This window comes from Hyperolius riggenbachi, chromosome 11, assembly GCF_040937935.1.
Source record: "Hyperolius riggenbachi isolate aHypRig1 chromosome 11, aHypRig1.pri, whole genome shotgun sequence".
Classification (NCBI taxonomy): Eukaryota; Metazoa; Chordata; class Amphibia; order Anura; family Hyperoliidae; genus Hyperolius; species Hyperolius riggenbachi.
The window spans coordinates 209840894-209867563 of record NC_090656.1 but is presented as its reverse complement, the minus strand read 5'-3'; the positions used below and the strand labels follow the sequence as shown (position 1 = coordinate 209867563).

The window sequence follows — 26670 nt, the reverse complement described above, 5'->3', positions numbered from 1 at the left end:
CGGGCGGGGAGGACTCACCTCTTCCTCATTCCAGCGTGCGCTCCACTGACGTCATTTCCTGCAACGCTGCAGGAAGTGACGTCAGTGGAGCGCACGCTGGGAAGAGGTGAGTCCTCCCCGCCCGTGCATCGTACGAGTAGCGGCTGGCTGCTTTACTATGTAAGGCTGGAGGGAAATTTGCCTCAGGCGGCAAAAAGTGTAGGGCCGGCCCTGCTTGGTCCATGTGTTTAGCATCTCCCTAAAAACTTGTACATGGACTTCCGGCATTAATTACTATTCCCCCTTTGAGTCATAGAAATTAAGAGGGAGACTGCTGAGTGGCCATAGACATAATAACATTAAAGAAAACCTGTACTAAAAAAACATCCCCTGGGGGTACTCACCTCGGGAGGGGGAAGCCATAGGGTCCCAATAAGGCTTCCCCCTCCTCTGTAGCTGCAGGCAGTCCAGCGGTGGCTCCCCCGAAGCGTCCCGCAATCCTCCCCCGACAAGCTTGACAAGCGATGATTTATTTACCTTCCCGGGATCCAGCGCAGGCGCAGTAGCGGCTCTTCCTTTGGGTAAGGCAGAAATAGCCGAACCCGATCATATCCACTCTACTGTGTAGGCGCAAAAGAACTCACACCTGAGCAGTAGAGCTCAGGTGAGCTATTTCTGCCTTAACCCGAAGGGAGATCCGCTAGTACGCCTGCACTGGATCCCGGAAATAGTTACATTGCTGCACTTTGGGGGGCTGCAGCTGGACAACGGAGGGACAGAGAAGTACGGGGAAGCCTCATTAGGATCCAGAAGTTTCCCCCTCATGAGGTAAGTACCCCCAGGGGACTTTTTCTTAATTACAGGTTTTTTTTTTAAGTCTATGGTGGCCCCCCAGGTCAGGCACAGTGCAGGGAAGAGCGTGTGCCCGAAATGACCTGCCTCACTAACAGCAGCCATAGATACCAACTGGGATCATGTGCAATAGAGCCTGCTTGCTTTAATACACAACACAACGGCCACATTTATTATTATTACTTATTATTGCTAGTGTTGGTCCATATTGCCCTTTAACCACTTCCTCTCCCCCAGGATGAGTAACTACGACCCTGCAAAATGCAGACCTAATTTTACTTTTTAAATTGACCAATTACCTCCCACACTCCCCAATAGTTGCCCCCCAAAAATTTTGTAGAAATGTTTTTTTTTCAATAAAAAAATACATAGTTACCTTAGGGACTGAACTTTTTTTTTAATATGTATGTCAAGAGGGTATATTACTGTTACTTTATAAATTATGGGCTTGTAATTAAGGATAGATGCAAAACTGAAAAAATGCACCTTTATTTCCAAATAAAATATTAGCTATTGTACTAGGGAAAATTTTTAAACATTGGAGTAACTGGGACAAATGGGCATATGCAAATATGTGGGTTTTAATTATGGTAGCATGTATTATTTTGAAACTATAATGGCCGAAAACAGAATTAATTTTTTAAAATTTTTTCTTATTTTTCCTGTTAAAACACATTTAGAATAAAATTATTCTTAGCAAAAAGTACCCCACAAGGAAAGCCTAATTGGTGGCAAAAAAATCATTGGACTGTTTTTTTTAAGAGGAAAAACCCTTGCAGGTGAAGTTGGTTAACAGTAGGTCACCCCTTCCCACCACATACTGTTAGCATGTGATTACCTTTCACTGTCAGTGTAAGGTCACGGCTCTGTTCATGCTCGAAGGTTATGTGATTCACAATACAGGAATATGTGTCTCCTGTTTCCTCCTTGCTGATTGGCTTAACAGAAAGTAAACTTGTCACGTTGAAGCTCCCATCACTGTTCTCCAATTCCACAGTGAAATAGGTTTCTGCATCCATCAGGACTTTGCTCCTGTAAACGTTACTGTGCCTCACCCATCGGATCTTCTTTGGTTCGGTGGGGTAATATCTGCTGACCTCACAAGTAACGGTCTTCTCACTTCCAACATCAATAATGATCTCATTGGTAGAGAGGGTAATAGCTGGCTGGGCTGCAAGAGAAAAAGCTAGAGCTCAACCCATTTATTAGTACACAGCACAGCAGGCTACATAGTGGGAAGCAGGAAATTTGGGCGCCACCATAGATGCTTTGGAAGTTTCGGTGCCGCAATAGGCCTCGAAAGGAATGTTGGCTACAGGGGGAAGTTGGGGCACCAGAGGCGCACATTAAAATAGCGACGCCCACTATGCATACTGTAGCCACAAAAAGCGGGTGCCTCCTGCGCCTGCAATTTTATTGGGCACCTCCGCCACCTATATTTCCCCCTGTGGCCAAAAAATATTATGGGTGCCTACGGCAGTGCTCAAACTTCTACGGTGCCCAATATTTTTTATTTTTGCAATGGCTTTGTGGCTGGGTGTGGGGGGTTAAAGTTGGGCAACAGTGGTGTTTTTGTGTTGTTTTTTTTAATTCTTTTTACAATTAAACATTGGTGGTGGTGAGGTATCAGTTAGGGTTAGGCATCAGCGGGGAGGGGGGGGGGGGGATTCAGGTGGTTAAGGTTAGACCACGGCTGGATTTACCATAAGGCACTGTAGGCACATGCCTACAGGAGCCTGATGGTGTAAATGCGGCTGACTCCACTCCCTGAGCGCCAACCTCCCTCCTTCCCTATGCAGAGTCTTGCTGAAAGTATAAATGAGAGGTTACTGACCCTGCTCCTTCCACCAACGAGATCTCCCTTCAGTCAGTGACACCTCTAGCTACTTAATACTGAGATTCCTCTGGCCAACTAATACTTGGGGCACCTCTAGCTACTTAATATTGAGGGTACTTCTGGTTGTCTAAAACTAAGGGGCACCTGTAGCTACATATGACAGGCAAGGGAAGTAAAAGAGAAGTGACAGCTGGAACTGCCAGCACACTTGTGGTGCGATTTGGTGGAGGTTTGTAGGTTCATGGAGGGGGAACTCTAAGATGCCAGGACATCTGTGCCTAAAATAAACAACAAGTGTCAGCGCCAAGGCAGAAGGCGACCGCAGCCGAGAAGGACAATGTCCAAAAGTCCACACAAGCGATGAATATATAAAATCAGCGCAGGTCTATAGTAATACAGCTTTCGTCATTTTCTGGTATACGGGATCTACGAACAAAAAGGTAAAGAAGCAAGGCTTACCAGATTCCAACAACCCACATTATAAGGTTGTAAACGAGTTTGATAGGTGGTCCGCAGAACTTTCAAATGGTGTCGTTTCACCAGCGATGTTGCACACCACAGATTCCTCCGGAATATATTAGATATCCTGAGGTCGCAGAGACTCGCCAAAGAGGAGTCCAGTAGGATAGTGACATGAAAGAGATGTACGGCACATCTAAGTGTAAACCGTCTTTATTCCATAACCAGTAAAACAATTTAAAAGCAAGGATAAAAGAAACTCACATACGGGGCCCGTGCACTGGGAACCCCGAAAAAGTAGCGCGCATAAAATGGTCAATAGAAGACCTCAAATAAAATGGTGTCGCCTGTCGCCTTCCCGACCGGTTTCGCAATCTTGCGTCATCAGGGGAGCCTGTCGGGAAGGCGACAGGCGGCACCATTTTATTTGAGGTCTTCTATTGACTATTTTATGCGTGCTACTTTTTCGGGGTTCCCAGTGCACGGGCCCCGTATGTGAGTTTCTTTTATCCTTGCTTTTAAATTGTTTTACTGGTTATGTAATAAAGACGGTTTACACTTAGATGTGCCGTACATCTCTTTCATGTCACTATCCTACTGGACTCCTCTTTGGCGAGTCTCTGCGACCTCAGGATATCTAATATATTCCGGAGGAATCTGTGGTGTGCAACATCGCTGGTGAAACAACACCATTTGAAAGTTCTGCAGACCATCTATCAAACTCGTTTACAACCTTATAATGTGGGTTGTTGGAATCTGGTAAGCCTTGCTTCTTTACCTTTTTGTTCGAAGATCCCGTATACCAGAAAATGACGAAAGCTGTATTACTATAGACCTGCGCTGATTTTATATATTTAGGACATCTGTGCCTACAGACTCCTGTGATGCAAATCCGGGCCTGGGTTAGACACCAGTGGGGAGTGTTTAAAGGGAATCTGAAGTGAGCGGTATGTGGAGGCTGCCAAAAATTCTAAGGCGCCCTTTTTGCATGTATACTACATAGTGATATGCAGGCGCAACGTTTTGGGTCTTAAATGCTTTCCAAGCATATTCAGATCTTGGCAGTCTGCAGATAGTCACTACCCTTCCATCGCCATTCAACAGTATGTCTAAATAATGAGGCACAGGTGGTCCTGTAAAATTTCAAGATACACAGCACCTTATTAAAAATAGAATACAGTGGCCATTTTGTGACTAGCAAGGTTTTAAAGTGTAACTGTCCTGCATAAAATAAAAAAAAATTATCTGGTAAACAAGTAATAAGGATGCTAACCAGGCAATACAAAAATTAAAAATCACTATTACTTTTCTTGTCGATAAATAATCATTACATAGTCATGTAAACTGGGGACAAAGGAAGTTGACAAAGGAAGTTGCAGGGCATGTTGGGTTGTCTTTTTTGCTTCTTTACTTTCCTCTTAGACTTAACTAATGCAGCCGGATTGGCTGAAGCCTTCTCCTCCTGTTTTCCCCTCCACCTCTGTTACTCTCTGATTAGCTGATATTTCTCATGCTGAGACAGTACACTTTGTATTGCATAGCTGGGTGGGAGTGCCTGGAGACTGAAAGGAGGGTGGGCACTGCAAACACAATCAGGCAAAGGAGAGCAAGGGAGGAAATGACATTAGGATTAGCTTCAAGATAGACACAGTTAAAATGGAGAATCCTAAGTAGGATTTTCTCTTTTTTTACTATAGAAAAATCACTAAAATCAAAATGTGGACAGTGCAATACATATGTTATGTAATTAGAGCAAGTATTTATCTACGTATACAGTATATGTGTTTTTTTGTCCCTGCGATGATATGGCTGACAGATCCTCTTTAACATGCTGGGATGGATGTGAAATCATCACTTTCATAGCATAGTGTTCATGCAACGTGGCTAGCAGGGGGTGAGATGCATTTAGTTGCTGTAAATTGTATGGAAATTGCCTTCTAACCGTTCCCAGATGTATAGGCAGCATTCTCTAAAGGTGCTGTAACCCGATTTATCCGTTAGCATCAAGCAACCGGGCTGAGCGGAATCCACCAGACACTGACTCATATAAAATTATCAAAGATTTATTCGTGACCTAACAGTGGTCACTGTAGAAATGAATCAACCAAATACACTTCAATGTCACGACACACTTTCCTTGCACATCAAAGGTCAAATGCGTCTATTTGAAAAGGGCGCCTGGAAAAAAAGGTGCCTGATGTAGCCCATATATGCCAAATTCAGCTACAAAAAGGGTGCCTGGTGTAGTCCATATACCAACTTCGGCTACAAAGGGCACCTGGTGTAGCCCATATACCAACTTCAGATACAAAGTGCACCTGGTGTAGCCCATATACCAACTTCGGCTACAAAGGGCGCTTGGTGTAGCCCATATATTCCAAATTCGGCTACAAAGGGCGTCCCGTGTAGCCCATATATTTTAAATTCGTCTACAAAGGCCGCCTGGTGTAGCCCATATATATGTCAAATTTGGCTACAAAAGGCGCCTGTTGTAGCCCATACATGCCATACAGTTTTAGTTTATAAAAAGGATGCTGTTATAGGCGGAATTTGTTGGGCTATAAAAGGGCTCTAGATATAGCTGAGAAAAGTAATTACTATGACCTAACTTTTCCCTACTCTCATACAGAACCCTCCCCTGATGGTGCCTAACCCTAACCCCCCCTGGTGGTGCCTAACCCTAACCCCTCCCTGGTGGTGCCTAACCCCTCCCTGGTGGTGCCTAACCCTAAGAAAGCCCCTCGTCGTGATTACTATGACCTAACTTCTCCCTACTCTCACAAAGAACCCTCCCCTAACCCTACTCCCCTATCCCCGGTGGTGCCTAACCCTAAGACTCCCCTGGTGGTGCTTAACGCTAAGACTCCCCTGGTGGTGCCTAACCCTAAGACTCCCCAGGTGGTGCCTAACCCTAAGACCCCCCCCCCCCCCCCAGGTGGTGCCTAACCCTAAGATTCCACTGGTGGGGCCTAACCCTAAGACTCCCCAGGTAGTGCCTAAGCCTAAAACCTCCCAGGTGGTGCCTAACCCTAAGATCCCCCAGGTGGTGCCTAACCTTAAGACCCCCCCAGGTGGTGCATAACCCTAAGACTCCCCTGGTGGTGCCTAACCCTAAACCCTCCTAGTGGTGCCTAACCCTTAGACCCTCCTGCTTGTGATGCCTAATCCTAACCCCCCCTAGACCCCTGAATCAAAAATCTCTGCTATAAAAGGGTGCCCTTTTGTGGCAGAATCAAAAACCTTGCAGCCAAAAACCCTGTAACCGAAAAATATGGGCTACAAAGGGGTGCCCTACTGTAGCCGAAAACCTTGTAGCCCCCAAAAATATGGGCTACAAAGGGGCGCCCTACTGTAGCCGAAAACCTTGTAGCCGAAAAAAATATGGGCTACAAAGGGGCACCCTACTGTAGCCGAAAACCTTGTAGCCGAAACAAATATGGGCTACAAAGGGGCACCCTACTGTAGCCAAAAACCTTGTAGCCCCCAAAAATATAGGCTACAAAGGGGCGCCCGCTTGTAGCCTATATCAAAACTCGGGCGCACTTTTCACCACCTTGTAGCCCATATTTGCAGAAATAACATTGATGTCTATGGAAGCGTCCTTTTCATACAGGCAGCTCAGGCGTCCTTTTCAACAAATCCTGGTCAAATAATATAATCTCCTGGTCTTCACAGCCAGTGCACTGGTAAAAGCTGCGGAATAAAAAGGTTAGTTACATACAAAGTATTTGAGCTACAAAGGTCTTCTCATACAACCATCCACTTTACAGCATATACAATACACAGTACCGTTGTTGGGCGTGGGCTGGGGGTAATAGGCTGGTCTACTGAGCAATTCAGTTCCTAAACAGTTCTCAGTCCCTTATAACCAAGTCCAAGCTATATTGCTCAGCAAAACCTGGGGGAACTCGTGACAGTTCTTGAGATGGTACTGAATTATTCACAATTTCGCTGATCAGTCCTGAATAGGACATTCAACTTGTTCACAGATCTGTTAGGCTCTTTACTCTTTGTATGATAACACTCAATTCACTTTACCTCCAAACATTTCCCCTTGGGATAGGGCCTCCGAAAATAAACAAAATAAAATATAAATCAAATAATCAGGAAGGGTTAGAACAAAATAAAATATAACATGACCGATGCACCCCTCTATACCATCAATACCACCCTCCTACAAGATAACTTTGCTTAAAGAGAGTCTGAAGCGAGAATAGATCTCGCTTCAGACCTCATATATAGCAGGGGCATGTGTGCCCCTGCTAAAACGCCGCTATCCAGCGGCTTAACGTGGCTCCCTGTCCCCCCAAATCCCCTCCGTAATGCGGGGGAGCGCTTCCGCATTGGGGCAGGGCTAACCGCCGCAGCCCTGCCCCACGCGCGTCTGTCAGCGCGTATCTCCGCCTCTCCCCCGCCCCTCTCAGTCTTCCTTCACTGAAAGGGGCGGGGGAGAGGCGGCGATGCGCGTCTGATAGACGCGACTGGAGGCAGGGCTGCAGCCGTTAGCCCTGCCTCCAGGAAGACAAATTCTACGACCAACTTTCCGACCAACTTTTGCGGGGGGTGAGTTGGGGGTGAAGGGACCCTCGTGCAGCTGCGGGATAGCGGCGTTTTAGCAGCGGCACACGTGCCCCTGCTATATATGAGAGCTGAAGCGAGATTTAGTCTCACTTCAGTGTCTCTTTAAGTGCACTTTGACGTCAAGGCTGAATAAGCTCTAATTTAGAGTTGATGCAAAACATGTACTTCAACTTAGTTGACTTTGTATTTCAATCAGATATCACCTGGTTTCTCCTGCAGCACACTTTACTCATTTACAAGATGCAATGTAACTCCTCCTTCACTTATCTTCTTTAACCTTCCTGGCGGTAAGTCCGAGCTGAGCTCGGGCTATGCCGCGCAGGAAGATATCTCAGCCCCTGGTGGGGCAATTTGCTCACTTTAAAATGCTGTACGCGCAGCTAGCACTTTGCTAGCCGCGCGTACAGCTCGATCGCCGATCGCCCGCACGCAGCGGCGCAAGAGGGTCCCCCCCCCCGCCAGAGCCCTGCGCTGCCCGGACCAATGAGTTCCGGGCAGCGCTATGGGCGGGATCGGAGGCGTCTGACGTCCATGACGTCATTCCGATCGTCGCCATGGCGACAGGAGAAGCCAAACAGGGGAGTGCGTTATATACGCGTTCCCCTGTTTGCTTTTGATGCCGGCGACGATCGCACTAGAGGGACACATGCGCCCTCTAGTGGTGTTTCATGTAGCTACCACTCTGGTAGCTTTACATGAAACAAAAAATTTTTTTTTCAAAAAAAAGGATTTTTGCCTAAGTGGCTAAAAAAATTAACCGCCAGGGAGGTTAATACTGTTAAGTTCTCTTTAAATCTCAAATTCTTGGTAATTCTGCAGAACACATCAATTGAAGAACTTATAACTTTACTCCTGACTTGAAACGGACTTGACAGGAACAATGTCACTTCGTATACCAGAACTTAATGCAAAGCGGGGGCTGAGTCAGCTATGCGGGTACTTTAAGGAGGTTACTAATGTCTTTCAGCTAGGCCTGAACACTCAATGTACTTCTTATAATCAACAGTAACTTCTCTTAGCACAAATGAAAGCTTTCTCACACTAACAGTCTTTAGTAACACCACCTTAGAACAGAATTGTCCTCTTCAGGTTTTGGGTTGCTAAATTCAGCAAGCTTCCACTGAACACTGGTTACTAACTGAGCACACTTGGGGTCTGATGCACAAAAGGGTACTAACCTAGTTAGCACGCCTAAAAGCTTTGGGCATGCAAACCAGGGTGCTAAGTAGTTTGCACGTCCAAAGCTGGTACAGATCGCGCGTAAAAGTTTGCACACAAAAATTTGCACGTGTAAAGTTTAGCGCGGTGCGGGCACACCCGGTGCGACATTTTAGGCGCACCAGGTGCAACGTTTTGGTCGCACCCAGTGCAACGTTTTGCACGCACCGACGCGGAAACTTTTGCGCACGTATTAGCGTGCAAAGCGGCCATTTTCGCGTCCTAACTGCCTCTTCACTGGCGTGCTAACACTTAGCACCCTTTAGTGAATCGAGGCCTTTGTGGCTTGTAATTGGCACTCAGGCCTGTACTCATCTGTCTGCTGCCTCCAGCCTAGCTCGGGTCAGGGCAGGGTCTGCCGCCTCCGACCTCCGGTCACTGTCCAACCTGCTGCCGCTGTCCTTGCTGGGTCTGCACTGGTCACTCTATGGCCACCGGGTCCCCTCTCACTCTCCGGGCAACTGCCATGGCCTTCCTCTCGGTACACCTCCTCCCGTTCCGCACCACCAGCTCCTAGCTTTAAAGGGAACCTAAACTGAGAAGGATGTGGATTTTCCTTTTAAAATAATACCAGTTGCCTGACTCTCCTGCTGATCCTGTGTCTCTAATACTTTCAGCCACAGCCCCTGAACAAGCATGCAGATCAGGTGCTCCGACTGAAGTCAGACTGGATTAGCTGCATGCTTGTTTCAGGTATGTGATTCATCCACTATTGCAGCCAAAGAGATCAGCAGGCTGCCAGGCAACTGGTATTGTTTAAAAGGAAACATTCATATCCCTGTCAGTTAAGGTTCCCTTTAAGTCACGTCCTCTCTCCTCACTCTCTAAGGCGCGCTCTCTCTGTCCTCTCCAGTTCCCTCCGGCTACACCCCGTTATCTCCGCCCCCCTGCGCCTGCGCAATAGCTCTCTGACAGGCCATGCGAGGCTTCTGGAAAGTTCCAGCAAGGTCCCTGCTTTGCATATTCTGGTCGCTTAGCAACGGTCTATGCGACCATGCGGACGCTTATACTCCCTTCTCATGCGCCGTTTTAGTTCCACAAACCTGGCGCCTGAGTCTTAAAGGCGCCACACACATAAAAATACATTGGCACTTTGTAACCCTCTTTTGGGTGGTTACAGTGGCCATACATTAGGCGACTTGGCGGCCGATAGACCATCCAATTCAATTATTATAATTGAATAGGATGAAAATTGGTGCCGCCAAGTGCATACACGCCCGACGATGCAACCGATCTCTGTCCCAAAATTGCTTACATAGTCATTTGCAAATGCTGCAAGATGTTGGGCTGACTTGCTCGGTGGTAACGGCGTTCAAGTTTTGAAACAATCATTGAATGCAATGAAACCCCCAGTGCTTTCTCCCCTTATGTTAAGTGTCCCCCATGTCCAGTGCATGTTATACATTACCTGTCCGTCACCTCCATTTGTCCCCGCTGGCTCAAGGCGCACTCTGCTCTAAATACACGCGCGCCCCGCGTGGTTTCCTAGTAAGGGCGCGCATTTGATGTCAGATATCATACATGCGGCCACGTTACTGGGCAACCACGTGGCACATGTGTACAAAGAACAGAGTGCAGCTGGAGCCAGCGGGGACAAGCGGAGGTCGCAATCAGGTAATATAGAACATGCACTGGACATGGGGGGACGCTTAAGATTAGGGGGAAAGTGCCAAGGTGGTCAGATGCAGCGTCACAAAGCCAATTCAGTGTATGGGCAGGTGACAAATCTCTCTCCGATCAGATTCGATCAGAGAGAGACTTGTTAATTGGTCAAATCTGCCATCATCCAGGGGCAAACCCCATATTTTCAAGGGGCGGGATTCCTGAAAGGTCTCCCACAGCCACGCACAATACAGTATAATAATATGGTAGGACATCATGCTGGGTACACATAATGCAATTTCCCGTCCGACCAACCATGTGATCAATTAGGAGCAGTTTGGATACAGATAATAATGAGGACAGCTGACATTGGTAATGAAGGGGAATGTGAAGCACTCACACAGCAGGGCACAGGGCTGTGTGCTCATACCTGACTCTGTTAAGTTCCCCAGAGCTGCTCCATGCTCTGTACACACAGTGCTGCTGCTACATCCAAAGACAACTGTAGCAGGGAAAGAAAGGGGGCAGTGCTGGGAGCTGCAGGATAGCTGCAGATATTCTGGTGTCTGAATGTATGCCTGTCCCCAGACACTTCACCAGCCCTAGTCAAAGGGGGTATTCTGGGCAGCTGTAATCCCCCCTGCGTTTTCCTATGTCATCGCTAGATGTATGGCTACCTTAAAGTGAACCTCCGGACTAAAAATCTACTCAGCAGCACTGAAAAAGCTTGGTGTTTCTTTAACAGTTTCACAGCATCAGAACTTTGTTTTTCTTACCAAAGCATCATTTTTAGCTGAATTTTTAGCTAAGCTCCACCCATCAAAGAAAAAAAACCCAGGCTTTTTTTCCCTGATGCTGTGCAGAGCATGATGGGATTTCCTATGTTGTTATTCACGTTGCCTAGCAACTGGGAGAGGTGCTCAGGAAACAGGACAGTTCGAACTGTGTCTCATGCTCCCTGTCACCTCCTTTCAACCAAAAAGATGGCTGCCATCATGAAATCAAACATTTACCTGTTCTTTTAAAACAATGTGGGTAAGAGATTATATTACCTATCTATTTTAATTAACATAACTAATGTAACTTAATGACAGTATGTTTTCTTAGGCTGGAGTTCCTCTTTAAGATCACTGCTGATGTTTTTCCTCCTTGGCATTGTGTTAACACTAACGTGCATGCTCCAGACCAGCAAAATGCTAATATTTCTGCTTTTATGGGTGGTTACAATTGCTGATGATCAGTTAAAGGGATAAAAAGCAGTTAACTTACCTGGGGCTTTTTGCAGTTCCCTGCAGTCATCCTGTGTCTGTGCCGTCCTTCTGTGATCCTCTCGTCAGCTGTATTAGCCTTCAATCAGCTCTATGCACAGCCCCGGGCCCTGCACCTCCTTATTGTGCTCCCATGCGCATCAGCATTATGTGCAGCATGGAAAGATCACTACTACGCATGCTCAGAATGCTCCCGGCGACCTGCCACTCCTGGCAAGCTTTGAGGGGGTCGTGCTGACTGGAGGGTTGCAGAAGGACAGCATGAGCACAGGATGACTGCAGGGAGCTGCAGGAAGCCCCAGGTAGGTTAAACTGTTTTTTTCAGGCTTAAAGCGGACCCAAACCAAACATTTTTTTAATTCAAAATATTTAGTTGCACCACTCTGACACATACAAAGATAAATAAACACTCCTTTAAGCCTATAAGCATTTCAGTGTATGCTTTTCACCCTTCTCTTTTCATAACTAGGGTTATACAGGTGGCAGCCATTACTTCTGAGCTTAGTAGGAGGTTTTAGATCATGGGTGTGTTTGTCATCAGCTCCCCCCTCCCTCACAGGGGCGTTGTCTATGTGGAATCTCACACAAGCAGAGATCACCTCCCCTGTGACATCATCAGTAGCAGCCTGTGTTTTGTTTTTGATCTCCTCCACCAGTTTGCCGGAAAAATCCCGGCAATATGAAAGGAAGGGACGGGTTCCTCCAATAAATGTAAAATATTTTATATTTGTCATCATGCAGCTGAAAAAAGGCTGCTATTTCTCATCATAATTTAGAAAATATATTTTATTTCTGAAATCTTGTATTTTTAATTTGGGTACACTTTAAAGGGGCACTATGCCCAAAATTATGCTGTTCCATTATCCCCACCTATGGACAGCATGCATTTCACCATAGAGTTTTTAAAAAAAAAATATCTACAACCCTCTACACAGCTGAGCTGTGTAATTAAATCATATATCCCTGATAAAAAAAGTGTTGAACTGCTCTACAGACACTCTACAAAGCTGATTTATAACTCACACACTACAGAGTCCCCTGTTGTTGCTTTTCATATGTTAACTAGCTAATTAAATAAATAAACAGGCTGCTAAATAGTTACTTATGCTGGGAATACACATTACGTTTTTCGCATCGATTCTTAATTTATTAGCCATTTGATTCTCTGCTCAATTCTCTTATCTTCTGCTCGTTTTTCTTATCTTTTTTCCATTCACTTCTATAACAGAATCGGATGGAGAATCAGACATGTCGGAATTTTATCATCGAAGGCATCTATCGGAACGACTCTCCGCAAAAAACGTAACTTGTATTCCCACCATTACTTAGCAACCTGTTTATTTATTTAGCTAGTTGCATGAAAACCACAGCGGCTCTGTAGTGTGTGTCAGCCAGCCTCCAATCAGCTGTTAAATGTGTCTGCTAGTTATAAATCATCTGTTAAAGTGAATGGTTACCGATTAAAAAAAAGAAAAGTCAGATACTCACCTAAGGAGTGGAAAGGCTCGGTCCTAATGAGCCTTCCATCTCCTCTCCCGGTGCCCAGTGGATGCTCCGTTCAAATCCCCCGCCGCGGGGGACTTCGGAACTCTTCGGGAGCACTCGGGCTCCTGAAGACGGGCCGCTCCTTACTGCGCATGCGCGAGTGCGTCACAGGCCCGCGCGAGTGCGTCAGAGTGGGCACTCGCGCATGCGCAGTATAGAGCGGCCCGTCTTCGGGAGCCCGAGTGCTCCCGAAGACTTCCGAAGTGGCAGTATTTGACCAAACTGGTCGAATACTGCAACGGGGGATCGTGAGCGGGAACGGGCACCGGGAGAGGAGAGGGAAGTCTCATTAGGACCGAGCCATCCCTCTCCTTAGGTGAGTATCTGACTTTTCTTTTTTTAAATCGGTACACATTGGCTTTAATCCCCCATCTACACCATACAATTTTTTTGTGCGATTCGATCCAATCAGACATGTCTGATCGGGATTTAATTTGATACATTTTGCCATTGCAGAACAATGGCAAAATGAATCGAATCGAATCCCAATCGGACATGTCAGATTGAATCGAATCAAATCGCACAAAAATTTGTATAGTGTAGCTGGGGCTTTATGCTAGGTACGCACCATACAATGTTCTGTTAAGGGGTCCATACGATTTTCCCGCCGATATACAGCATATTCGATCTAATCTGCTGTGAAATTGTTGTGCAAACGATGACCGAACGATTGATTTCCGTCCGAAATCGATCGTTCCCATCAATCCGTCCATGCGGAAGATTTCGCTCAATCGCCAGTGGGTTGGGAGTGCATCGATAGCGGCGTTCGAATGTCCAATGACCAACGCTAGCGGCAATACATTACCTGCTCCGCTTGTGCGTATCCCCGCTTCACTTCTTCCTGTCCCGACAAAAAGTTTAAACAGTAGAGCTCCCTCTACTGTTTAAACTTCCGCGGAAAGGAAGTGAAGTGAAGCTGAAGCCGAGCGCGGAGAAGAAGACAGCAGAGACCGGGGACTCGCGCCGGCCCGATCAGGTAATGTATGCAGGGGGGGGGGGGGGGGGGGGTTCAGCGGCAGCTTCACAGATGGTGAATCGATTACATGCAGAAATCTATTTACAATCTGTTTGCAGTAAAGGCAGCCATACGATCCCTCTCTGATCAGATTCGATCAGAGAGGGATCTATCTGTTGGTCGATCTGATGGCAAATCGGCCCCCTTTAGATTTACCTGGCAGATAGATAATTTCCAACATGTTGGAAATTATCTAACCTCTATCTGCCTAGCAATTATGCATTGTTCTAGTTAGCAGGAGATAACCAGAAGACAATGCACCAGAGATAATGACCAGTCTCTACAGAAAATAATCTAATGCTGGGAATACACGGTTCGTTTGGAACCGTGTAATCGAGCCGCTGATGGCTCGATTGATCATTTCTGACCTGTCCGATACCCCGCCGGATCGATTCCCTGCTTGATACCGCGGGCAGGACAATAGTAAAAAGCGAAGCGAAGATAAGAAGCCGCCCGCAGGGACGAGCGGGAATCGATCCGGGTGCCAGCGGGGACCCGCTGGAATTTATCGAGCAGCTCGATACACGGTTCAAATCGAACTGTGTATTCCCAGCAGTGCTGGGCGTAATGGAAAAAGCTACGCTTACGGATCATTACGCGTAATTTTACGCTATTACGCATTACGGAATTACGCTAACGGCGTACACATTCAATTTTGATACATGTCTAATTACGCATAGCCCTTACGCAATTACGCGTAAGAATACCGTAATTCGGGTTGTTACGTTATTGTCTTACGCGTAAAATCCTACTAGCAATTAATGCGTAAGGTCATGCTGCCAAGCGGAAAAGTTGACGCATGGATCAATGTTAGGTAGCCGCCGACTTTAAGGGTTAATAGCAAAGCCCCCTTAAGTGCTAAGAGCCTCAAATTTGGAGAATATATTAAGGAGATCAGAAGGAATAAGAGGAAAAAAATTTTTTTCAAAAAGACCTTATAGTTTTTGAGAAAATCGATGTTAAAGTTTCAAAGGAAAAATATATACATTTAAAAACCCGCCGACTTTAACGGTTAATAGCAAAGCCTGCTTAAAATTTAGGAACACCAAATTCACAGGGTATATTAAGGGGATCAGTGGGAATAAGAGGAAAAAATTTTTTTCAAAAAGACCTTATAGTTTTTGAGAAAATCGATTTTTACGTTTCAAGGGCAAAAATGTCTTTTAAATGCGGAAAATGTCAGTTTTTTTTGCACAGGTAACAATAGTGTTTTATTTTCATAGATTCCCCTAAGTGGGAAGAGTTTTACTTACTTCGTTCTGAGTGTGGGAAATATTAAAAAAAACGACGTGGGGTCCCCCCTCCCAGACCTCTTTAACCCCTTGTCCCCCATGCAGACTGGGATAGCCAGAATGCGGAGCACCGGCCGCCTGGGGCTCCGCACCCTGACTATACCAGCCCGCATGGTCCATGGATTGGGGGGTCTCGGAAGGGGAGGGGCAGCCAAGCTTTCCCCTCCCCCTCCGAGCCCTTGTCCAATCCAAGGACAAGGGGCTCTTCTCCACCTCCGATGGGCGGTGGAGGTGGAGGCCGCGATTTCCTGGGGGGGGGGGGTTTCATGGTGGCATCTGGGAGTCCCCTTTAAAAAGGGGTCCCCCAGATGCCCACCCCCCCTCCCAGGAGAAATGAGTATAGAGGTACTTGTACCCCTTACCCATTTCCTTTAAGAGTTAAAAGTAAATAAACACACAAACACATAGAAAAAGTATTTTAATTGAACAAAAAACATAACCACAAAAAAAGTCCTTTAATATTCTTAATTAACCATTAATACTTACCTGTCCCTTTAAAAGCCAGTTCCCACGCAATATCCTCGGAAATATACTAATCAGTTACAATGTAACAAAGTTGTTACAATGCAACAACTTTGTTACTTTGTAACTCCACCGCACCCGACGTCACTCGCCGCTCACCCGCCGGCCGCCGCATACACTCTAAGTCCCCGCCGGCTCCCGCCGTCCACTCCGCCCACACCTGTCACCCACATACATGCTGGCACCCATGGGTGCCAGCATGTATATAAGTGACATGTGGGAGAGGTGGGGAGGGCAGCGGAGCCGGCGGGGACTTAGCGTCCTGAACCCGACAGAGCTCTGAGCTATATAGCTCAGAGCTCTCTAAAGCATCTTTGTATTTGGGCTCCAAGGAGCCCCATTGGTCCTTAGCAGACCAACGGGGTTCCTTCTGATTTGAAGGAACCCCATTGGTCTGCTAAGGACCAATGGGGCTCCTTGGAGCCCAAATTCAAAGATGCTTAGAGAGCTCTGAGCTATATAGCTCAGAGCACTGTCGGGTCTGTGCAGTGCAGACGCGTATGCGGCGGCTGAGCGGCGAGTGACATCGGGTGAGGCGTAGTTACAATGTAACAAAGTTGTTACATTGTAATAACTTTGTTACATTGTAACTGATAGAACATTTCCGAGGCTATTTCGAGGGATCATTTATTTAAAGGGACAGGTAAGTATTAATGGTTAATTAAGAATATTAAAGGACTTTTTTCGTGGTTATGTTTTTTGTTCAATTAAAATACTTTTTCTATGTGTTTGTGTGTTTATTTACTTTTAACTCTTAAAGGAAATGGGTAAGGGGTACAAGTACCTCTATACTCATTTCACCTGGGAGGGGGGGTGGGCATCTGGGGGACCCCTTTTTAAAGGGGACTCCCAGATGCCACAATGAACCCCCCCCCCCCCCCCAGGAAATCGCGGCCTCCACCTCCACCACCCATCGGAGGTGGAGAAGAGCCCCTTGTCCTTGGATTGGACAAGGGCTCGGAGGGGGAGGGGAAAGCTTGGCTGCCCCTCCCCTTCCGAGACCCCCCAATCCATGGACCATGCGGGCTGGTATAGTCAGGGTGCGGAGCCCCACACGGCCGGTGCTCTGCATTCTGGCTATCCCAGTCTGCATGGGGGACAAGGGGTTAAAGAGGTCTGGGAGGGGGGACCCCACGTCGTTTTTTTTTTATATTTCCCACACTCAAAACGAAGTAAGTAAAACTCTTCCCACTTGGGGGAATCTATGAAAATAAACCACTATTGTTACCTGTGCAAAAAAAACTGACATTTTCCGCATTTAAAAGACATTTTTGCCCTTGAAACTTAAAAATCGATTTTCTCAAAAACTATAAGGTCTTTTTGAAAAAAGTTTTTTCCTCTTATTCCCACTGATCCCCTTAATATACCCTGTGAATTTGGTGTTCCTAAATTTTAAGCAGGCTTTGCTATTAACCGTTAAAGTCGGCGGGTTTTTAAATGTATATATTTTTCCTTTGAAACTTTAACATCGATTTTCTCAAAAACTATAAGGTCTTTTTGAAAAAAAAATTTTCCTCTTATTCCTTCTGATCTCCTTAATATATTCTCCAAATTTGAGGCTCTTAGCACTTAAGGGGGCTTTGCTATTAACCCTTAAAGTCGGCGGCTTTTTTATATTATACGGGAGCGTAATATTTCGCGATTACGGCAGACTGTGTAATTTCAATAGGAGTTTAGGGTCTTACGCGTAATTTGTTACGCGTAATAACGTAACCTATGGTCTACACGTAATTAATTACGCGTAAGACAGTAACCTTACACGTAACGCTTACGGTGCATTTGTAGTGAATTACGATGCGTAATTACGCTAATGCGTAATTTCGGCCCAGCACTGATTCCCAACATAACAGAAAATCTAACAGAAAAATTTAACAGAAAATTGTATGGTGGGTACTAGGCATTATGCTGGGCTTACACGATACGTTTTTTGCGTTCGATTTGGCGCGCAATCTATTATCCATTCGATTTTCTGCTCGATTCTCGATTTTCTGCTCGAAAAAGTACTTTGTATAGCGATTTCCCGAGCGCTTCTATGAATAAATACATTGTATTTATTCATTTCTAGGTGAAAGAGTTCACTTGTCAGGAAGTGAAAAAAAAATTGCTCTGCAAAAGCGCTTAGAAAAGCGTAGGGAAAGGCGATTTAAAATTTTGCAATAAATTGCTCAGCGCTTGAAATGGCGCTGGCGATTTATAATGTGAATATAGCCTTACAGTGTCTGTTTAGCAGTGCAGTGCAGTGCAACACTTAGAGCATGGAAATGAAGGCAGCTCAGCTCTGTAGCAGGGCAGGATTAGTGTTATCAGCTACTTTTTCGTTTCAAAGGTTTTTATTGAATGATAGCAAATTGAACAAGGGTGAATAAATCTAGATACCCCACGCAGGGGGGAAAGATAATAGCCAAATACATGAACATATAAAGACAATAAACAAAAACAACAAGACAAACTAGGAATACGGTACCTATAGGTGCAAATTCGAAAAGGGGATTGTTAGGGCCTAGGATAGAACAGTATATTATATGGGATGCTAGGTACAATGTGTACAGTGCCTCTGTTAGGTAAAGAAAATAGAGTAGCGAAGGCCATTATTATCAGTATAGTCGATCCAGGGGGACCATGTGTTGGTAAACTGGAGCATCCGATCCTCCGAGATTGCAACCATTCTCTCCAGTATCATAACTCTGTGGACTTTACTAATCACGTGGTCTAATGAGAGAAAAGGGTCCTTCCATCGAGAAAGCTAAGTACGTTTTAGCAGAATTTAAGATATGCTGAGTTAATCTATGAGCTGGATGTTTCAAATTATTAAGTTTATCAACCATCAGAAAAACAGATGGGGTGGGAGAGAATGAGATCTGAAGGACGGATGCAATCAGTCCGGCAACATGTGACCAAAATCTGGCAACCAGAGGGCATGTCCACCACATATGGGCTAATGTTCCCCTAGAACCGCAACCCCGGTAGCATAAGGCGGAGGCTTAAGGGAAGATGCCAGAGACCCGCACCGGAGTTAGGTAAGCTCTGTGTATTAATTTGACATTAGTTTCTAATATAGACTTCCTTTCATAAGGGTTTCAAAACAGTGTGCCCACCTTTTGGGTGAGAGGTGGAAGTTGAGATCAGCTTCCCATTTTTCCAGAACGGTGTCCATGGCATCTTGGGCTCGGGTAGCCAATTGAGCATATAGATATGAAATGATACCGCCTTCTAAGGGTGAGGTTTTGCAGAAATTTTCAAAAAAAAGTGTAAGAGGCGTCAGGGGTTGACCAGAAGTGGTAGACCTGCTGGAGGTGGAAAAATTGGTGAGGCCTACAGGAGAGCGATTCAGATAATGTGGAAGGAGAAATCATAATCCCTAGCCTTTGAAAATTAGCTAAATTAGTAGGATGGGAGGAGGTTAACCACGCCATGTCCAAATTTAGGCCTGTTGCACCACAGTCGATAGGCACCCTGGTGAGGGTATCCGTGTGCTAGGCTGATGTGGCGCTGTGGTCCAGCAGCTCCTAAGACATCGGTTGAAGAGATCAGCAGCACCACGTGGATGTATTCAAGCTCTTTATTGCATAAAGATAGCGCCCAGGGACAGCGACAGACGCTGTTTCGGAGACAAGCTCCTTTCTCAAGCTGTATAGGCTCACTCATGAGTGAGCCTATACAGCTTGAGAAAGGAGCTTGTCTCCGAAACAGCGTCTGTCGCTGTCCCTGGGCGCTATCTTTATGCAATAAAGAGCTTGAATACATCCACGTGGTGCTGCTGATCTCTTCAACCAAATTTAGGCCTGGGGGGAAGTCAGGGTTACCAAATAGTCTTGTAGATAGTGAAGGGGATGCTTGTAGTCTTAGACTATAGCGATATCTTTTCTATATGTTTAGGGTGTGAAGAGTGTAGGGGGAGGTAGACAGTAGCTGAAAAGGTTGTGACAGCGAGGACCACACCAAGGACTCCACTGTAAAGGGTTTCAGGAGAGATGACTCAATGCTGACCCAGAGGGGTGCACTTGGTCCGGCTTGAGAAGGGGGGATATGGGCTAATTGGGCAGCTATATAGTAATTATAGAAGTTAGGTACAGCAGGGCCTCCTGCGTACTTGGGAAGTTGCATCCTCTTAGAGGAAATTCGGGGAGGCTTGTGGGCCCAGATGAATTTAGAAACCTCTCTTTGGAGAGGGATCAAAGAGTTGTTAGGAACTAAGATAGGGAGGACCCTAAAGTAATAAAGGATTTTAGGGAGCAAGGTCATGCGAACAGCATGGATCCTTCCACTAAGGGAGATTGGGAGTTTAGTCCAGGTGGTAAGTAGGTTTAGTAGGTTAGATATCAGTGGGGAATAGTTAAGGTGAAACATAGAGGGATTTTTTGTAAGTTTCACTCCGAGGTATTTTATATATTTATGCTGAATACGGAATCCAAAGTGAGAGGACAAAGCATTAACAATAGAGCTGGGGATATTGCAAGGGAGAAGTTATGATTTGGTGATGTTCAGAGACAAGGATATGTCTTTAAAATTTTGCAAGAGGTTCAGTACTAGGGGTATTGTTGTGGTGGGACTACTTAACGTTAGGGCCAGGTCATCCGCAAATAGTGAAATTTTATGGGAGCGTCTACCTATTTGGTTTCCCTGAATATCCGAAGTCTGTCTAATCTTAACTGAAAGAGGTTCCATACATAGCGCAAATAGTGCTGGGGATAGGGGGCAGCCTTGCCGTGTTCCTCTTTATATCTTGATTGAGGGTTGACGTGTGGAGGAAAGCTTCAGGAAGGCCGTAGGGAGAGAGTACAGGGATTTGATTGCTTGGAGGAAAGAGCCAGTGATACCAAATCTTTGTAGTGTTTGAAGCACATAGGGCCAAGATAGGGTGTCAAAGGCCTTTTCAATATCGAGAAGGAGCACTGCCAGGGGATATTTGAGGCGATGGGCATGGTGGATGATATTTAGAAGTTTCCGGATGTTATCAGAAGCTTGGCGCTGGGGGATGAATCCCACCTGGTCTTTGTGGATGAGTGAGGGTAGCAATTTGTTAAGGCGGGAGACAAGGACTGAGGTGAAGATTTTGTAGTCGGAATTTAAGAGGGAAATAGGACGGTAGTTGGGGGGGTTTAGGGGGTCACAGCCTGGTTTCGGGATGACTACTATTGAAGAAGCTAAAAATTCAGGAGGGGTCGAGGCCCCACGTAATATGGAGTTGAATAATGCAGTTAGATGGGGAATAAGGATATCCGAGAACTTTTTGTAGTAGGAGGCAGTAAAGCCGTCTGGGCCCGGGGCTTTATGGCTCTTAAGATGTTTAATAACTTCTTCAACTTCGTCAGAGGAGATGGGGAGATTAAGTGTACTCGCTGTTAGGGGTGAAAGACAGGGGATTGGTGCATTGGAGAAAGAAGACTGAGGGTCTTGGGCGGATGAAGAAGAGGGTTGGGAATATAATGAGGTGTAATATTGAAGGAAACGGTCATGGATCTCGTCTGGGTTGCAAGTTTCTCTGCCATTTGAGAGCCTAATCTTCCTGACGTTGTTTAATCGTTGTTTCTCCCTAAGTTTAGCAGCTAGCATTCGATCTGGTTTATTAAGTAGTTTGTGACAACGGGATTGAGTCCATCTATGAGCCTTCTCAGCCTGATGAGAAAGGAGAAGGTCAATTTGTATTTTGGTGTCACTAATTAGTTTGTAGAGGTGTAAGGAGGGAGAAGTTTGATGTTCAGCTACAAGTTTATCTAGTTTGTGTTGCAAATTACATAAGGATTCAGAGTGCTCCTTTTTGATACGTGAGGCCAGCCTGATAATTTGGCCTCTGATATAGGCCTTGTGGGAGAGCCATAAAGAGGATTTGGCTATACCTGGGGTATTGTTAATTTCAAAAAATTCAGTGAGGTGTTGGGATAAATCAGAGACAACCATGGGGTTGGTTAGGAGAGATTCATTTAGTCGCCAGGAGTGGTTAAGGCATTTTGGAGACTGTGAATTGAAAGTAGCTAGGACCATGTCGTGGTCTGACCATGAACACGGCACGTGGCGAGCGTAAATTAAATTGAGTATGCTACTGGTATTAGTAAATATAAGATCAATAGGTAAATGTGTGTGGTGTTGGGGAGAATAATAAGTGTAACCCCTTGTTTGCCCATGGAACTCCCTCCACACGTCAACTAGAGATAGAGATTCCAACATTCTATGGAGGTTTTTTAACTTCTTCTGAGAGAGCCTGCAATCTTGTGAAGTGGAAGAGTCAAGGCTGGGGACGAGAACAGCATTGAAGTCTTCACCCCAATATATATGATCGTAGGTTTAGGACGTGAGGTGATTTGCACAGGCCATAAAGGTTGTTAAGGGGTCTCTCGGGTGAGAATATGAGGAGACCAGGCATACTGTGAGTGGAGCGTGCCTAGTAAAATGAGGAATCGGCCTAGTTTATCAGGAATAACCTGTTCCACCTCCATGGGGAATGCGTTGTGGAGAAGTAAGGCAACGCCAAGAGTTTTCCCGGAGGTGGAAGAGGCTAAATAGACTCGCCTATATTGTGCATGTATGAATTTGGGAAAGGAAGCTTGAGTTAAGTGGGTCTCTTGCAAAGCGATAACATCAGGCTTATGAGACAGATAATTTTGCATGGCCTTTCTTCTTTTAGGGGGGGAATTAAAACCCCGGACATTGTGGGAAATGATTCTACACATGGGGAATGGTTAAGTGCTGCAAATTAATAAACAATACAATCATGAGAGGTCTAGCTTCGAAAATTGAGTGATCACATAGGCCCAGGAGGGTTGATAACAGGATATAGACAGGTACCGTAGTCAAGGTAAGGTTATAAAACATTACAAAGAAAATAGAGGAAAATGTTCCTCTCCAGGCGATTCACAGATGAAGGGGACCATATTAACAGGACCCTCATACGTGAATCTGTTCAGGGGTCAACATAGCAGTCTCCGGGATACCTGAAAAGTAAAGGGTTAGTTATAAGCTTCACAAGCTTCATAGGCCTCAATTAGTGCAAAGAGAGGCCATCTTAAAACGGCATAACGAACAATATGTGCATATGAGCACACTCTAGGGAGGAGTATCATATAAATAGTCCAGTATTACATAATGAGATCTTAGCTGAAAAGGTAGATCAGGACAGCCAAATCGAACATGAAGAGTGATGCATTCCAAAAAGGCAGTATACTTGAAGGAGAGGAGCCTCACGCCCTGATCATTTCAGGCAGTCTTTGGAATGAGCAGCGAAGGTAGAGATAAAGGGTTATAAGATATAAACAGGGGGACTCCGTGATGTATACGGGCATTCAAATACAGTATTTCCAACATGGAGAATAAGAGAACTATCATATGCAAAAATTAAAACATTTGGCCATCAGTACGATACCTATAGCTTTCATTTAGATTGTCTGGGAAGAGTATGCCGGCGAAGGAGGAGAAGAGGGATTCTCAGAGGCTCGGCGTTGTCTGCGATGGGTAACTTCAGTCCAGACTCTGGCCGGTTTTGGGGAACTTTGAGGAGGTGACACCGCAGTATGAGGGGGCAGTTGTAGGCCGGATTGCTCCAGGGCTAAGCGTGCTTCAGCAAATGTCTTGCAAGCAAAGTTCCGGTTGTTATACTGGAAACACAAAGAGAAGGGGAAACCCCATTTGTATTTAACAGAAGCTGCAATCAGAGCTTGGGTTGCTGGTCGCATATCTCTTCTTCTTGCCAGCGTGAGGGGGGAGAGATCGGCATAGAGGTGTACTGAGTTCGGAAGGCCTGGGAGTGCGCTCAGAGGCCTAGCGGCAGTTAGGACAGCATCTCGCATCTCCTCATGTTGCATCTTTAACCTCCCTGGCGGTAACCCCGAACGTAGTTCGGGGTAAGCTGTGCAAGAGGCTTTCTCTGGCCCTGCTGGGCCGATTTGCATACTTTTTTTTTTGCTGGACGCAGGTAGCACTTTGCTAGCTGCGCCAGCACACTGATTGCCGCTACCCCGTGCCCGATCGCCGCTATCCGTCGCGGCGCGCGGGCCCCCCCCAGACCCCGTGCGCTGCCTGGCCAATCAGTGCCAGGCAGCGCAGAGGGGTGGATCGAAACTGCTGCGCTGCCTCCTGGCGGAATTTTTCATACCGCCAGGAGGGTTAAGATAATGTCCCGGGGGAGATCAGTGTTGCGGGGGCGTTGTAGGGCCCGGTGTATACGCACAATTCTAAATTCCTGCGGGTCAAGCTGCGGGAGAAGAGCAGCGAAGAGGTTAAGAGCGGTCTCTTTTAGGTTAGCAATGGTCTCCGGGACCCCCGTATGCGGATGTTCGCTCTTCGGGACCTGTTACGAGGTCTTCTAGTTTCAGCTCCATAGTCTGGATCTTTTCGTCTTGGTCGTCTATCTGCAATTTGTCGGCCGCAACTGCATCAACTAGGGAGTCGGCCTGCTTTTCGAGGGTAGCTACGCGTTCACCCACCTCTTTGATCTGGTTGGAGAGATCCGTCACAGCAGCCGCCAATTCCTGTTTAAAGAGCCTGCTGATATCCCTGTAGAGCTGTTGGGATTGCTGGCTCGTGAGAGGAACCTCCGCCGCGGATTGCGGTGATTCAGGTATGGAGGTAGGCAAGCCGGGGTCTGGGGAAGGAGGCGCAGTTGAGGCAGCGGCGGCCATCTTGGACCTCGTGGGGGCAGGCCCGAAGTGGTTCGTGAGTGTATGTTTGTTTCGCTTCTTGGGAGCCTCTGGTCGGGACAGGGAGTTCTTCTTGGCCCTCCTGGACATCTCACGGGGCAAGGCAGATGACTTGGTGCCGTCTGTTGATGGATGTGAGGCTATTATAAGGTAATTTCAGGAAACCGGAGACGGAGCTCAGCCACCTAGCGTCTGCTCATGGCGGCTCCGCGCATGCGCCCCAACCATCAGCTACTTTTTAAACACAAACTCTGTGGTGAAATGTATGCTATCCATATGAAATAATTGGTGTGGGGATCGCCATAGTGCCCCTTTAAGATTTCCATTCATGCATTGCATTGGATTATCAACATCTAAGTCAATAACAAGGTGTAATATGTGTTGTTGCTCATCTGAGGCTGTATTTACCTAATTTTAAAGAGACTCTGAAGTCTCTAAAAAAAAAAAAAACCTATTTTTTTTCATAAATCTTTTTAATACTTTATCCATAACTAAACCGCCGCATCCCCGCCGATGTAAACTATCTAAATACCCCCAAACTCCCCGGGGGGCAATCCGGGCAGCGCTTCCGTGTGAGGCAGGGCTATGAGCTGCAGCCCTGCCTCACACGTGTCTGTCAGCAGCAGATCGCTGCCTCTAACCCACCCCTCTCAGTCTGCCTTCGCTGAGAGGGGCGGGGAGAGGCGGAGATCCGCCGATGACAGACGAGTGTGAGTCAGGGCTGCAGCTCATAGCTCTGCCTCACATGGTGCCCGTGCGGCGATTGGAACCAGGGAGGGAGGTGAGTTGCGCTAATGCGCTCTGTAGACAGCGCATCCTGTGCAGTCACACTCGGAGGGGGGAGCACGGAGGGTGCCCGGAGAGGAAGGGAGGGAGAGGTCGGGCTGCCCTCCCCGCGGCTGACTCCCCCCTCCATTACTGGGGGCGGGAAGCTACCTATCTAACCACACTGGGGGGGCAGCTACCTATCTAACCACACTGGGGGGCACCTACCTAATCTAACCTATACTGGGGGGCAGCTACCTATCTAACCTATACTGGGGGGCACCTACCTAATCTAACCTATACTGGGGGGCACCTACCTAATCTAACCTATACTGGGAGGCACCTACCTAATCTAACCTATACTGGGGGCACCTACCTAATCTAACCACACTGGGGGGCACCTACCTAATCTAACCACACTGGGAGGCACCTACGTAATCTAACCTATACTGGGGGGCACCTACCTATCAAACCTGTATTGGGGGCAACTATTCTGACTCCCTATATTAGAGGCACCCACTTAGCTAACCGGTACTGGGGGCACCTGCCTATCTAACCTATACCGGGGGCATCTGCCTATCTAACCTATACTGGGGGCAACTATACCGGCTACCTATACTGGAGGCACCTACCTGGCTAAATGGGGGCAACTATACTGGGGCACCTATGCCTGGCTACCTATACTATGCCTGGCTACCTGTACTGGGGGAACCTATAGCGGGGGGGCGCAATTTTAACATCCTCGCCCTGGGTGCATTTTAGCCAAGAAAGTCGTGGAATTTGCGGGGGAGAGGGGGGGGGGAGTTAGGGGGGGGGTTTAGATAGTTTACAGCAGGTGGTTTAGTTAGGGATAAAGTATTAAAAAGCTGTATGACAAAAAAAGAGGTTTTTTTAGAGACTTTAGAGTCTCTTTAAGATCTGCTAGGAACAACATTTTTTTTAGCTCAGTATTAGTGTTAGCAGTAGCACCTCTTTTCCTGAGTACCATGAGAGAGATGCCTTATTCTTATTTCATTGTATTTACATTTATTGTTAATAAATTCTGTTTAATATCCTGCATATGTGCTAAATAAGTAATTGGTGTGCAATTATTTCTTCCCTTTTC

The 26670-nt window shown here is 46.4% G+C and overlaps 1 protein-coding gene across 1 annotated transcript in view; it reads right to left on the bottom strand.

Annotated features, from left to right (window-relative positions):
• LOC137537951 (uncharacterized) overlaps positions 1 to 26670 on the bottom strand; it is a 109505-nt gene that overhangs the window by 42223 nt on the left and 40612 nt on the right. The window contains exon 4 of the mRNA XM_068259878.1: positions 1670 to 2002. Coding sequence (XP_068115979.1) covers positions 1670 to 2002 — 333 coding nt within the window. The remainder of the gene's footprint in view (positions 1 to 1669; positions 2003 to 26670) is intronic.